Consider the following 16,957-nt stretch of genomic DNA (forward strand, 5'->3'; position numbering starts at 1 on the left):
AACCAATGTCATAGGTGGTGAAAACTGAAGTGCTCAAGGTATATCTATAACCAGCCTTTAGCAAATAGCTGACAAACTTTTTGACATGTGAAACCCAGTACTATATATTTACATTACTGTCAACCTATGGCCACACAAAGAACAACTCAGTTTATGTTTAATATCTTTATAAAAGTGGATTATTTTCACACAACATGTCTGACTATTTGCAAAACCAAGCCAAATAAAGAACAAATCTTTTTCTATTTATTTATTTATACGTTTGATTGGTTCTTTTATGCCATATTCAAGAATATTTCATTTATATGACAGCAGGCAGCAGAGCCCAGCGGAAACACACGCATACGGCCGGAGAGGAAATCAGCATGAGCTGGACTTGAACTCACAGCAGCCGCATTGGTGAGAGGCTCCTGGGTCACTGAGCCGTGCTGGCCTGCTAACCCCCTTGTTACATTGGGCCTTTTTCTATGTATCTGTTATAAATCATACATTAATACACACGTTTACAATACATCACAATTATCACATACAGCTGTAGTTCAAAACTGTACCTTCTGAAGGCATATAGACTTTACATGCAAGCAGGAACATAAATGGAATTCCCACCATAATATTCTTTAGTACAGCATAAAAAAAACAAATAACGACACCCTAATTTTTCAACCACCACTGGGACTGATATTTTGAAACATTCAGAGAAAAGTATGGGGTGTAGGGAAATATTTTGCGCAGTTTTTATGAATTAAGCTTGCATCTTTAGTGACATGAACAAGTCATTTATCGCATCATTGTCATAAATGTATGCATTCCATTGAAAAAGTGCTTTAAGTTTGAAGATGAAGAAACAAATTAAATACACAGAACAATAAATCAAAATCTCTGCCAGATAGTTTGAGTACATGGACAGTTGGTTGAGAAATATTTGGACAAGGCTGCTCAACCACAGTCAGAGTTGAATAAGTTTGTGTAAATGGTGGGGTAGCGACACACATAACCACTTCACCCACCTCCAGCTGGTCAAATCCACATTGTAACATCCTCCCTTCCAACTGCCACACCAAATTTTGTAATGATAATCCAATAAATTATCGTTTCATGCCTAAAATTCCTGCAGGCCATACTGTTGCCAGTAATTAGAACAAAACAGCCATTTGCCCCGTCATTTGAGCGCGCCATGTGATAACTTGAACCACAAACAGTCAAACTCCTAGACCCCATAATTTGTAGTTGACCTTATTTAAGTTAGTGCAAAATTACTATACTATATAACTATACAAAATTCAAAAAAATTAAAAATTACATTTGCAAAAATCATGCATAACTTTATCAATGTTGAAAAAAAAAATGAAAAAAGTCTGCTTTTGGGCACATTCCCAAAATTGTATTCCCCCATTTTAAATACATGGCAGCCATTTTGAAAACACAACTGTACCACGTGGCCTGGAGGCATTTTACACATGAAGCGATAAAAATTTGTGTGGCATTTGAAGGGGAGTTGTTACAACGTGGATTTAACCAGCTAAAGGTAGGTGAAACAGCTATTCAGCCTACCTATTTCACCCCACTGAGACAAACTTGCTCGACTTTGATTGTGGTTGATCAGCCATGAATATGGTGTGTCCAACTATTTCTCAAACAACAGTCAGTGTTCACGGACTATCTGCCAGAATCTTTGTGTTTCTCTGATTAGTTTAACGTAATAAAAGAGTAGCGTAACTCTGAAAAAACAAAAGACTCATTTTGACTTAATATTTTGGCACTTTATTTTGCCATCATCAGGAGTACTGGTGATGGCAAAATAAAGTACCAAAATATTGAGTCAAAATGAGTCTTACATGAGCAGTATAATGAGCAATCAGCAGAACTAATGATGGCAAAATAAAGTGCTGTAATACTGAGTGAAAATGAGTCTTACACGAGTTGTGTAACAAGCAATCAGGAGAACTGATGATGGCAAAATAAAATGCCGAAATACTGAGTCATAATGAGTCTAACACAGGTAGTGTAAAGAGTAATCAGGAGAACTGATGATGGCAAAATAAAATGTCAAAATACTGAGTCATCATGAGTCTAACCCAGCTAGTGTAAAGAGTAATCAGGAGAACTGATGATGGCAAAATAAAGTGCCGAAATACTGAGTTAAAAAATGGGTCTTTTGTTTTACTGAGTTACGCTACTCATGTACTCCTATCTGACATACAAACACAACATGTGCAAAGTGATGTTTATTAAAGAGTTCATAACTCTCTTCAACATGCATATCAAACTTCTGAGTAAAGACATTCAAGCCAGGTTTGCTCCCCTTGCTAATTTCAAATTTATCTTCATTCCTTTGCATGGTACAATGGAATTCCTACACTGGATGATTACAAAAGTCCATCAAATTATGCAATAAATTTAAACAACGGTATAATGCTAACATAAATTGTGATAAACTGTCCATCAACATACATCAACAGTCTAAAATCTGTCTTTTGTTCAGTGCCCCTCTCTCGACAGATTTGCCAGTGAACAGTGCCTACATCTTTAATGGCACACACATGTACAGGTACCCCCAAAATAGACATATCCTCAAGGTCATTTACAGAAAACACGTACATTTAACAACAACTAAGCATGTTTTGCATAAACAGCAAAAACATTCTGCACAAGATAAGGGTAGCTAAAAATACAAGAAGACTTCTACCTGCACAGCTTTCTTCTATCTTTGTTTTCTCGGGTGCACTGCTAACAAGGGAGGTGGAATTCCAGGCCTGGAAAACAAAAGGCCGCAGCATTCAGTAAACACGTGTAGAGCCGGGAACATAGTTTACAGCTCAGAAGGATGAGGAAGGGGGAAACCTCGAAAAATCAGGCATTTTATTAGTTCTATCAGACTCTATAATCTGACAGTTGACAAATCAGTAGACAGACAGTCTCTCTTTACAGGCTTTAATTGGCAATTATACCACAGTGTCTTCAGGTGGTTTTGCTAGCTCCTGGCAAACTGTCCACCATTTCCCCAACTATCTTTCCTCACCAAAGCGTCTTGGCCAGTGAGATCTGCTTGACGCAAACAAAATCAATGTTAAAAGCTTTGGGTGCTGTAGAAAGACTTTGCGAACACGCGGCCACACAGCCTTGGGTAGATGATCCCCTCAGCAGATCCAGGAAACCTACGCACATCCATACTGAAATCAATGGGCTATTGGCATGGACTTAAAAGGTGTGAGCGGTCTGTGTGGACCAAACCAGAAACTACTGCCTAAGATAACAAGCCGTCTGTGAAGTCCCGCAAATATCATAGCATAGCGATTCAATTTGGCCGCAAGCAAGAAGGGAGACAGAAAAGAGCTGACCAAGATGAGAACTCCAGTATGCTCTCAGTCTTAATTTTCGACCAACAGACCATGAGCTTGTCCAGCTTAACATGAAATGTCCACCATGCAACAAAAGCTTTTTACAAATGATTCGGAAGTATGTACTTCAAGGAAATAATGGGTTTTGGAGTATAGCAAATTAATCTCAGGTCAACAAACATAACAGGTGGCCTGGAAGCCTTGTAGTTTCTATTGGGGATGTAGATATTGCTAATAGGCCTACATTTAAATCACATGTTTATAGCAGCTCTAACCCACATCAGATTCATTCCTAATGCTGAATTGCATTTATAATTCATGGACAGAACAATAACATTAACTGGGAAAATGATTGAAATAATCACTGAAACAATAAATCAAAAGATATTTAGCTCTCTCACATTTCTACGTAAAAATGGTAGAGTACAGCTCAGTTAAACAGTTCAAGTTGCAGTACTGTAATTTCATTTTAGTTGATTAAGGTTTCTAAGCCTTGATCAATCAAAACTATTTTAAGATGAGGCCTAGACAAGGGATTCATCCCCATTTTGCAAAGAGTGGAGTTTCTGGTCAGTTTAATATATGATTGATGTTTGACATTGTTACTCAAGAATATCTCACTGGTATGATGATCGTTAGATTTATGGGTTTACATAGCGCGATCACGACCAAGGGAGATAACAAATGCACTTTGCCTTTCCTGATGAACCCCCTGGATAAAAATGCTGCGTCCAAGATGTCCAAGTGTGCAGAAGCTGGTTTTGAACCAGAGAATGATTTCACTGGTCAAAATCTATTGGACTTTATAATTAAAATACAATCAGGTTACATTAATGCAATAGTTATATGTACAAAGTGGTTGCTTTCCAGTTACACTTTTGGAAAACATCTTCACTTTTATATTCTTAGGCATGGCATTAAACACATATCAAAAAAAATATATCCACCTTAAAATAAAAAGTGGTAAGGACACTCACTCTCTTAATATCTGCATATTCTGACCTCCCAGTCTTGAGGGTTGTTTCAGATTTCTTCTGTTCGGGGTGGGTGACACAGCCGACAAGTGGGTAGTGACAAGCTGTGCCTGTACCGGTGATTCTTAAGTGGCTGTCTTCAAAGGGTGTCCGAGATGAGGCTGCAAACATAAACAAGAACAGATTGATTAGGCTGTGAGCTAATCAATGCCTCTAATAATTTCCCACCAAATGACAGTGGTACATGCAGAGCTGTCATGACTGTAGCTATGACATAACAAAGCATGAATCTGATGAGAAACTTGGCATCTAATGCGACGCTTGATGTCATGACTGAGTGCGAAGAACAATGGAGCAGTGCTGGTAAATTCATCAAAGGTATGCTGCTGGCTGCTGTCAACAGCTGGAAGTTACCGAGGTGTCGCATTTCCGGTAAAGGTAGTATTAATCTCACAGGTTCAAGGTCTGACAAAGTCCAGGTGTGCTGGACAATTGGCCTGAAAGACATGCCAGTGTAGCATGTACAGGTTACATCATTTGATGCATGTGCAACTCTACCTGTACTACTGTATTTGCCCAAAGAATTCAAACAGTACATTTTTAGGGGGTGAATAAAATAAAATATCTTCGGTGATGAATTTAACACATTTTTTTCATAAGGATACTATCAAAACAACTTTTTAATATCACTAGAGGTCTGAGAATCAGGCAAAATGAGTAAATGTAGATAAGGATGAAATATCAGGTCAAATACAGTGCTCCAGCTCTTCCAGGCATCTAACATGGAAATAATAAGCAAGCTATTCATGGCCAGCCTATATTCCTCTTCACTCAGATATCAAATAGCATTATGTAAGTCACCCTTGTCTAGAGCCACAATGCACAGGCTTCTACAAACTGTATCTCTTCTTCTGAGCCTTATAATGAGGAAATCTGAGCCAGGTATTATTTACCTCTGCCTGGTAGTGTTAATCAACAGATGTAAATATCGAGACACTGTATACCAGAATTAAGAAGTTTCGACCATGCTCTCACAAAAAAATTACAATTGAAATAACACGACTGAATGGAACATAATATTAGACAGCGTGAACATAATTGTCATCATGAAACTTTATTGAGTGTGGTGTTATACAACAATTAAAAAAAAAAAGAAGAGATAAAAAAAAAAAAAAAACTTCCTTCCCTTGTTAATACAGTACAATAATAACCTTCCAGAGAGTAAACAACATAATGCTACAGTACTTTCCTCATGGACATACTTTCCTCAATTCCATTCTTAAAAAATATATAGTCAACTGTACAGAATGAAATATAATACAGCTTGGAGCACATCACAACTTCTGGCACACACACACACAGGCCAAAATGTTTATAATCAATGATCGTGCCATCAGCTGAGTCCTTACGAAAGGACTGAATGTCACTACAGAGTTATAGTCACCCAGGGACCATTCAGAGACCAATCAAGTAGCACTTCCTGTCAGACCCAGAACACATTGGTGTTGTTGTTTACAAGGTGGACAACTCATTACTTGAGCCACAAAACACCTGTCATCACATCCTGGTAACCATTGCACAGTCAGTGTTTCATATTATGGGCAATGTTATCAAATGACAAAAGTTTACAATACAGCTGTGTACATAGGATCTGTACGTATTTTGAGCCCCTTGGCTCATTTTAAGCTGCAATGGTACCTCATGAACCATGTGCAAGAACTCACACCAAATTCATGACCAAATATACTAAGGACAATGCAGTAAATTAACTTTTGAACGAGGTTCTGGCTTCTTTTCTTTTTTAAGACTGGTTGAGAAAATCAGCTAAAAACAAAACTGAAGTAAAAAGCCATTGTTCTTGCAGTGAATGCAGATTCTCAAGATGAATATGAAAAATCTCATTGGCCAGCAAAAGACCTAACTAAAACAATTTTTCTGTTTGATGTGTGATTATTTAATGTTTAACTTTAAAGGAGATCTCCATAATGCCTTTATCTCCATGCTAAACATTCCCTATGCACCATATTGATGTCATATTTTTAGTCTGTAAACTGCATTTACAAAAATAAAATGTTAACTAGTTCCTCTTAAAAAACCCCTCAAAAACATTAAAGTTGGACTGCCTGCCTAACTTGCCTGCCTCGGAGCCCTGGCCGAGTGACATCTTGCCATAACCCTCCGCCGTATTTAGTCAGAAGCACTGTAGAGCACCAGAATGGGGACAAATCCACAGCTACGTACATAAGATGAGCTTAATCTGTAATTATCCCTATGTGTGCACCTCCTAATTGGAAGACTGCAGTAAAACAGTTTTACAGCGCATATTTTGGAAGACAACAGAGTTACACTGGATCCTTGAATAGCAAGTAGCCGATATGATAATTGCTTTTCGTTCACGTTTCGGCCAATGTATATGACACAAAGGCGATCCTGTCTGATTTGCTGGACATGAATTGGACATTGATGGGAAGATGGTAGTGCCAGTGGAGGATTTAGCATGGTTTCACAATCTACAGATTTAAATAGCCAGGTCAAGTTGCATGCGAGCAATAGCATAGGTGACACGATCATAGCACTCAGTTGTTCAAATATGATGAAAGGAGCAATCATGACAATATTATGTTTTTAAAAATATCCCTGGTAAAAATCAATAAATCTTGAACTGAATGGAAAGAACAATTGGGAACTTGTAGAAATACAAATTCAAATTTTGTTGTCCCCATTTTCTCCATCTCTGACACTGCAGGCTTCAAGGTATGGTATGCAGTTTGGACAGGCCTGGAACTAGAGATCTACTTGGTGTTTCTCATGCTCACTTGAAACAGTTATGGATAAGTGCGGTTAGAATGCCAATTTGGGCCTACACAACTGTTGAGTTCTAAATGTCACTGCAACAAAATGGTATAGATTGTAATATTTTAAACATATGCAATAAGAAAGATATATATACCATGTGTTCTTGGATTAATAATGAAAACTCAAGGTTGAACATATAGGTATTACAACAGACAATGCATATTTAACAGTGAGCCAGTACACCCTATACATTTAATTGAGAGATCTAATATTCATGGAAGATCAAAAAAAAAAAAATCTCAATGCTAATTTGTCAAATGTTTAACAGCTAATAAGAAATGCACAATTAACAAAGAGCTCCAAGAGTAAAATGGAGACACAAGCACAACAGTTTACACACCTTGAAAAAGATAACGAATCATGATAAAGTGAATGTAGTCAGAAAATGTCCTTAGCTGGACAGACATTACCTTGGGTGAATCATAAAAGCCAATAGTTTATGTACATATCCCAAGGTCCTAAACAATACCAACATTTTAGAATATATGTTCATTATTGTCACCTCATTTTCTACTCATCACCTTACTGGACAATTTTCCCCCTGTCCACCACTATGACTTCCTCAACTGGCTTCACTGCAAATTGGATGGAATGCCCTTGAGGCTCAAGCCAGCATCAGCAGCAAGCAACGTCAAGTAATAAACATGGGATGATACATTAACCTGTGATATTGAGATCATCAGCGAGAGGCTGCAACAGGAAAATATTTGAGGTCCTTCCTTTAACAAGTGTGGCCTTTAGAAGAAAGACAAACACTCAGCATCTACCTGGGAGCATGTAATTAACGCCATTCAACTTTACCTGTACGTGACAGCTCATTGGTGGCTTTCTTGCCTGTATTAATTAACACTTCACTGTATAGATCGAGACACTAACAATAGTCTCAATGCTTTTAGAATCAGAATATTATTTAAAATAATTTTAGAATATTATTACATATTAAATAGGATATATACTGATATTAATGACTTGTTTACTTGAGCAAATCTCCAAATTAATGACAAAATCAAAGCCATTCGGTATACGTAAAGTTCTTCAACCATATACTAGTATATATAAACAGGTATGCTCATTATGGTGGGACGAAACAAAGCATAACCTGGAGGAAAACGTGATGGTGGAAGATGACTGGCTGTCTTTATTACTGACCATAACAAGTAACTTGACTTGGGGACAGTTTTGAAGAGTTTATATGCCACTGCTGGCCTCACACAAGAAAGGAATTAATTAAAAGGCAAGATCTGAGATTGTTGTCAGCTGGATTCGGGAAAGGAAACGAGATATTCCATCTTAATGCAAATAGTTTCGCCTGGTCTTTCGTCCTCAGAGCACATTTTGTAGCAATTAATTGGGCAATTTGTTTGCTGACAGGCCCATTACTTATCCTGGAGGAGATATTTCAGCAAATCCTTGGTAACAAATTGAACCAGCGCTCTCTCGAGGGGACTAATGTGGGAAACCTAGAGAATATTACCAATACCACAGTAATGTAACATACCTGATAGTATTGACAATTCTGGGAATGCCACACACATCATGGGCTTTCTATGTGTTAGCTGGGCTATATTTTCATAGGCAAAAACAAAAGGCCCATGTGTTGCACTGTTTGATTACGTATGAAAATTCAAACAGAAAAAACATTCAAATCTCTTGTCAGACAGTCAATATACCTTCCATGTACAGTTACATGTCAACAAGGAAAGGCAATGTATTCATCACCCAACCATGCCAACTGAAATTCATCTGATCCATCTAGAGGACTTAGACCTGCGGACAAGATAAACACATTTCTCCAAAACTGAATTCTATTTATTAGGTCTATAATCCTCTCTGGTCGTGCGTGGGAAGGTCTGCCAGCAGCCTGGAAGTGGCCAATGATCTCGCATCATAATATTGGTCACTGTATTGGAAAAATATATATTCTTCAGTATGCCGTAAAACACCAATGAAATCAATAAATAAATTTGTTCTATAATACCATACTGTTGAATAATGCACTTACATGATAATGCTCAGCTGTGACATCTTTGATGCCCAATATCACATATAAATAAATACAATGTAAATGTATGGATGAAAAACAAAATCACCCCCACACTTCTCTTATTTATAATGTAACTTTTTTTAAGATCGCAAAATACACCCCGTTCACACGGGCAAAGTTAAGCCGGTTTAAATCCAAAAGTGGCTTTGAGCACAAAGCGAGGGCATTTAATCCGGTTTATTAGCCCCTGCAAACGACGTGGCGTCAAGCCAGTTTCAGGTCGTAAGCCGGTTTATCTGTGGCGTGTGAACGGTAATTAAATTAAATGTCCTGGATACATGGAAGGCAGGATGACGTTACAATTACTAAACCGGCTTAAATCTGACCTTGTGAACGGACAAATTCCTGAACTGGCTTAAACCCGGCTTGGTCACATGGTCGTGTGAAAGTACACACTTTTACAACTTGCTTCGATTTATACCGGCTGAGATTTGATCTGGATTAAATTCTGCCCATGTGAACGGGGTAATAGTTAGGCATCCTTCAATTTTCAGTTGCCTTTCCTGCCCCAATTTAGAACAAAAAAATTTTAATGATGTAATATAATACTGAGAGTAAGGAGTAACCAAAATCCGAACTACAACATAAACTAATGCAATTATCTTACTTAATAGTTGGTCCAGTCATCCTCCCTCAGGGGCACCACATGTGAGGATGTGAATCTATGGTTCTTGTAAGAGACTGCCCTAAGGATGTTTGGGAGTCTTGCAGTCAGTCACAGCTCCCACACACATCCATAATAGCGCACACTCCACAAATTCACCTTAAACTATAAAACCAACTTGAGTACTTTCACCTTCCTGTTTGTCCAATTTGTTTTATTTCAGTCAGTGGAAAGCAGTGTGCATGAAAAACTGCTTCCAGTCCCTTGTGAGTTAGCTAATGAAGAGACGTGTTCAATACCGAGCTGCCAGCCAAAATTAACCTTCATTTATATGGTAATGTTCTTTTTTAAGGATTCTACAAATAGCTGGTTCTTGCATGTATATGCATCTTGAACCGGATTTGTCAGGAATGATATAAGGTGTGTGGCTGGCCCATTATCCTCACCCCCTTAACCTTACATTTTCAGTGGATATCAGCATGTGTTCCAGTACAGAGAGGGATGAACAGGTGCTGTGAGGCACAGTGTGTGGGAGGGAGCTGACATCTTGCTTTCTGACTGAAATAGGTTCAATACAGTCAGGAGAGTATTTGTAGCATTTCCGTCACCTTTTCGTTTTTTGAAAACACATATCTTGACCATGCCCTTTCTGCAAATTGATTTTGTCCATAAAACTATTTTTGCTTGATAAACCAGGTTAGCAGCTTCACAGAAAGTATCAATCAGTCCTAACTCTCAATATGCCTATAAATATGCACCATGTAAACATGCGACAAGGTTAAAGGAATCTACCACATAGCCACAGAAAGTAAGGCACCTCTTCTTTAACCCCAATGTCCTGATGACTAGCTGCGAATTAGCCCTGCCAGGAAGATATATTGATTTGACAAATTGTTTCATTTGATGGGAACCCTGTGATCAAGGTTTTTTCCTTCTTCCTGCCATGACAGTCAGATAGCAAACTACTCAGAGAATTATCATCCATGCAGCTCTCTTAGGAAAATCAATTTATAAACTAATCAAAAGATACAGAATTTATATAGCCTTACAGATAGCGACACAAACAAAACAAAGAAAAAAAAAAAAAAAAAAAAAAAAACAACACTTATTTACATCTTAATAACAGGAGATTAAGAGAAATAGCACTTTTACATAAGAGCATACAATCATGCACACAGACACTTCAAGATAGTACAAAAAGTATTTATTTATTTGATTGGTGTTTTACGCCGTACTCAAGAATATTTCACTTATACGACGGCAGCCAGCATTATGGTGGAAGGAAACCGGGCAAAGCCCGGTGGAAACCCACGACCATCCGCAGGTTGCTGGCAGACCCAGAGCAATTACAATCCAGATGTAGAGATTTGAAGACACGTTCTTATTACGACCCTACATGTTTGTAACTCCAGAGACCTGAAGCAGCAACGTCCTGACTTAAAGCAGTGCCTAAACAAGTGATTCAAGTGATCCTTGATTTGTTGGTCAAGGAGTGCCATGGCTGTGGCAAACACAACTGGGGGGGGGGGGGGGGGCCCTCCCCACATTTTTAAGGAAGTCAATTGACTTCTCAATTTAAGCTTTACCTGCAATAGTACCCCACCCCCACCCCCCTTTCCAAACCTTCCCGCTCCACCTTCATTCCCTACTTGATCCACCAATGTGTGAATGAAAAGAACACTTGACAGACGTGGCACATGACTGACATCTTTAGTCACAGACTTTCAGATTGTGTTAATGTACAGTCTCCACAAGTATATTTCAAGAACATTTGCAAGGAGATGTGTTAATACTGATTCCACAGTTGTGGATGTTAGAGAAGGAATAGTGTACACATGTACATGAATCTCATGTGCTAGCAGAAAACCCCCAGTCTCCCACACCGCATGTACTCCTGACAGGAACCCTTTCCATCAGCATTCATCTATACTGCAACACAAGGTAAAAATAGACAATTCTCCCATCATCTTAAACAAGCCAGTCTTTACTCCATCTTTTGCTCATGTCAGACCATGTTCGTTTCCATGGCTACAGGCTTAGGAAGCTGTAGCTTTTGGCAAGTGAAGCAGATAGATTGTTCACAAAATCTGTCCCAGCCACAAAGGCCAATGCTGGAATTTTATTTGTTACCTAGGCATATAATACTTGGTCACTAGATCAGCATGAACATTACAGAAATATAGGCCATCCCCTTAAAAATAAAAACACAAAACCCAAGGTTCAAGACAACTGTGCCAAAATTCAGGAATAATAATATATAATAATATCTTTATCTATCAAAGGTAGCTCGGTCAATTTACAATGATACTGTTCTTCCTCAAGGCCTTCACAGAGAAAACAATTTATACGAAACATGTTCTTCAGAGTCCAATCAAAAAATACATCAATATACATAAAACAAGATAAAGCATCGTGTAGTTCGAAAAATGAAGGCACATGCATGCATACATACAAACAGTAACAACACAACCAATGGTGCTGTCCCCGCAACTGTCCCAACCAGCAGGAGAAGTAGCGTAGCGGTAGACGGCCCATTACCGGCCCCTTCCTGCTCCCCCCTACACACATGTGCAGAGAACAAACCAAGTGAGTGGAAGATGGCCCCTTTCCCTTTCCCTGTTTGGTTTGAACATTGCACATGTGCAAGACTGTTACAGGTACATAGCCTTTCGAAAAGATTTTCTGTAATAATACATCTAAGTATCAATTAAAAAAAATATAGAATGAAAAAATTTAAAAAAAACAGAAAAAAATATATGTATATTTTAGGTTTAAATGTACCCTATTTCTTCAACCTTTTATATTGTCTCTGCAAAATACACACTGAAACATTCAGACAAACATATGGGATGTAGAAAATAATTTTCATAATTTTATGAAGTTTGCATCTTTATTCACACAAACAAATCATTTTAGGTTCATTTTGATAACTATTGTATTCTTAAATTAAAGTGAACAGAAGTGATTTAGTGGTCAAACAGTTGAAGATTTACAGTATCACATTTAGATTCTGAACAAGTAAAGTTAAGAGAGATGGGATATTATCTAGATGGTTAATTGATACAGTGAAAGCATACTTGCATACATGTACACAGTTGTTGTCTGAAGAAAATTGAAATTTTAAGTAGCATGACTGAAACCTTGATAGGGAAGAGGCTTCCTTTACATGTATTGGGAGGCAGTTTCATAGTTTGATGCCTATATGTGTAAAACTTTCTGTCATGTACTTTGTCTTTGCTTTATGGAGACAGATATTATGTTGTGTTCATCTAAGAACAATATTGTGCAGCTGTTTGTTTGGAGGGAAAAGCAGTTTAACATAGTTTGGACAGAGCCTATGTAATGCTTTATAGATGACACAAAGAATTTTGTAGTTTACCCTTTCATTAACATGTATCCATTTTAGTCTTGAAAGTGAAGTTTTTTCAGATGTGTTTATGTTCTCTTAAACAGGCAGCTCTTTTCAGTAATTATGCATGTGAAGTCACTGTAGATGGCTCTCATAACGGCAATAAAAGACTGATCATTCAACTGCTGAGCCATATTAATCTATAACAACCTAATCGTTTGATGCACCAATATCAGTCACAAATGAGAAATGTGATGCATCTTTACGATGAACCGTGAGCACACCACATACACCATAGCCCCTCCATGTTGCTTGATGTAATCTAATCAACCAAGTTGAAGATAGCAAAGTGTATCTTCTATTCATAAAAGAAACTGTGTTTATTAAAGGAGAAGGAAACTTAAAAACATGACACTATAGGCTGAAAAGAGCATGTTTTTTCTATCTGGTGGTGCCTGCTGCATAATTTTGAGATTTTTCCTTGCCATACACGTAAAGCCTGAAAATGGCAAAAATGGTATAAATCGCTGAGTCCATCACATCCTCCATCTTTAACACCCTGTAATTTATGCTGGGGGTGTGTTGCCTCTCAGCCAATGAGAGTCGTTCCACCCTGCCGAGTGTAGTCAACTCTCTCCGAGAAGAGGTCATTTTTATTAACACAACAGGATTATCCAACTGATCAATAAATACCTATATCACATAAACATATCTTAATATTCAACTGAGTGTTTAAACTGCTGTTTTTCCTGTTTCTCTACATCTACACTAATGACTAAATGCACAACTGATGTTTATCACATATGTTCTTGCAGCACTGCGGTACCATGTAAAAAAAAAATTTGGGTATTTTGTTGGATTTCCTTAAAATTTAAAAAGAAACTACACTTTCCCGTCTGCAGATCAATAGAAGAGAAATTACAATGAAATAGGAAATAATTTGTGTTAGCTTCATGTGAAGTCAAACTTTGTAACGAGGGTATTTTTTGTACGCATCAATTAAGGCAATATTAGGATTCTTGTTTTATCTATCCAGCAAAAAAAAAAACTCAAGCACTTTCTTAAAGTTGAAACTTTTCTTAATTTTCCTTGATTAAAAAATCTACATGTTTGCTATCTTGCAAACAGGATTTCAGCTATGCGATAGCTACATTGTACAGCACTATGGAAAGTAAATTTCAAACAGTTTGCAAAACTTTGCAATAATTTAACCTGTTTTCTCAATAAAATAATTTAAAAAAAAAAAAAAGAAAACTACTTTTAGTTTTATTCTGGCTAACAGTTCCTTAAAAAGAGCATTTGCAGGATCAACTTGAACCCAAATTACTCAAGGCAATAGAAAATGTCACCTGCCACACTGAAATACAACTTACAATTAACACAGGAAACATCATATGATGCTGTAAAATATTACCTTTGCTCCCAACTTGCTCCCAAACCAAGTTTCACAAAAAAAAGTCTACAAGGACAGACAATTTTCCACATCATCTCAATACCTTGACCTTATACCTTGTAACAGCAAGCTTAAAACTAAAAGGTTTTAGAATCATCACGATCAACCTGAATAACTAAAAGTGGAACTGACAAAATTTTTGACTTATCTAACAATCAAATAACAGTCATGTCACAAGAAGCACAAGCACAGGATGTATTATTTTTCATATAAATCCTGCAGTCAAGTTTACTGTCAGTCTTTAGGTACATGCATTAGCATTTGTATGCATGTTCCTCAATTTTAACAACTTGATTATCATTTTTTTCCCCCACTAATGAGCCACTGGAGCATGGCCAGGAAAAATGGCCATACATCGCAGAATGATATGACGTGTTCATCAAGACATTATGTACATGCTGGAATGATTTGCAATAACAGTTCACATAGATCTGTAACGGCTGGAATACAGTTCCAGTAGATCATTCCCTCCTGATATGAACTTCAATCATAATTCTGGTATATCCTTTTTACAAGGCTTCAATCCAAAGACATGCTGGCGCTATTTACACTAATCCAGGCAGAGCAGAATAGGGAAGTAGAGAAATGATTTATGTCTTTTTGATGGGTGTATTTCCTCTTCTACAAGCTGTATGATGGGATGAGTGATAAGTTCCGGCCAAGTGCATGTAAATGTAATTTCATTACCACGACCTTACACACACTTATAAAAAAACGAAGCATTTGGGCCGTGCACAGCTGGAGTAGTATTGCTGGATTCCTGGAATGGTAAGTGTGGTAGACATGGCTTAGAATGTATATCACCTTGTCCATGTAATATTAGGAGTGCTCCCAGCAGGGATGAAGTAATCACTTGGCTATGAGGCCTGTGTCATCAAGTCTTTATCATCAGTCTTACTCACAGTTTATATAGACATTAATATTACGCCAAAATAAGTAGGTTGTAATCAAAGGGCTACAGTATAATAACGCCAGTGCCATCTGAACACACCTCTACATCAGTCAGCTTATAACCAAACAGGTAAGTTACATGACAACCTGCATTGAGACATTGCTGGATCATCAGCCCTACATCAGTTTGTGTTGAACAATACTAACTAGTTCAGGTATATTTGTATTACCCTATTTTCCCAACCTTTTCGCATGTTTTAATGCAACTTGGAATGCAATTTATCCACCTTAGTATTTTGATGATAGTGAGAATTTATGTTTTGGTGGGTTTTGCCAACATCAGGGCAAAAAATCATGTTTTCAGTCTTGTTTGAGGAATGTCCTCAGAATGCATAAAACACCACCAGGCGAACATGTGAAAAAGTCGAAGAAACAGAGTACATCTTCAGTGTGTCACGAAGGAAACCCCTTAAAACCATTCCCAAAACAATACTTTGGAACTTAATACTCCCAAGATACTCCCATCAAAGTACAGTAAGCTAATCAATAAGTAAACTTGTGTGCTCTCCACACTCCAATATTAGCCTATACTTATCCATTCTCAATCACAGAAATTTGCACTACATATTCACCTACAAAATCTGAGATCAATCTTTTATGTGTAGGACTGAGACATCAAGTGGAAACAAAACTGGAATGAACCCACAAATGTACAGATGGATGAATTAACCTGAACAAAAAAGAATCCTTACACAGCAAGGCTTTATGACAGTGATTTCCCATCTGAGAACCATATCTGAGATCAGTCTGTCAAGTTTGAAAAGAAATATCAAGCGGACACCAAAAATTTGCACAGGCATACAAATGCACAGATGGCTCATGTTTTATTCCAGGCACTCTGGTTTCTTGGTAAAAGCTTATCAAGCAAAACATTTATTATGTTTTATAATGTCATTCATTGTCACTTTTTTGTTGTCGTAAATGCTAACATCTATTTGAAAATACGTCAACACAACCTACATATGCATGTACATTTATGTGTGTTATCTCATCATCATTGACTTTTCCAGTCGTGAAAGCGTCAACAAAGAATGTAATTTAGTACAGTGACAGTCTATTAATAGACTTGGTAACCTTCATACAGAGCAAAGACGTTGATGCGTTCCACTTTCACAAACAGATATAACATACATGCACATCCATACGTTTAATACACACAGTTCTGTCAAAGCATAAGACAAATGATAGTGCGTTAAATCACACAGGACATACTGATGATACAACACAGCTCCATGTATGAACAGAAATTACACAGATCAAAAAACTGACAAATTCAAACAATTCATGTCATTTATGTATGAAATGCCAGATTAGTCATCTCTGTTTTCAAGAAAATTATAGGATTTAATCACATTCTGTTAAATTAAATAGGTTCCCACTTACTTTCA

General features: G+C 37.5%; 1 protein-coding gene across 1 annotated transcript in view; it reads right to left on the reverse strand.

Moving 5' to 3' along the window:
* LOC135467131 (uncharacterized) overlaps positions 1-16,957 on the reverse strand; it is a 55,763-nt gene that overhangs the window by 10,089 nt on the left and 28,717 nt on the right. Inside the window, exons 8-9 of the mRNA XM_064744891.1 lie at positions 4,316-4,473; positions 2,687-2,753 (exon numbers count right to left, since the gene is read on the reverse strand). Of these exons, the coding sequence (XP_064600961.1) occupies positions 2,687-2,753; positions 4,316-4,473 (225 nt within the window). The remainder of the gene's footprint in view (positions 1-2,686; positions 2,754-4,315; positions 4,474-16,957) is intronic.

Source organism: Liolophura sinensis, chromosome 6, assembly GCF_032854445.1.
Source record: "Liolophura sinensis isolate JHLJ2023 chromosome 6, CUHK_Ljap_v2, whole genome shotgun sequence".
NCBI lineage: Eukaryota > Metazoa > Mollusca > Polyplacophora > Chitonida > Chitonidae > Liolophura > Liolophura sinensis.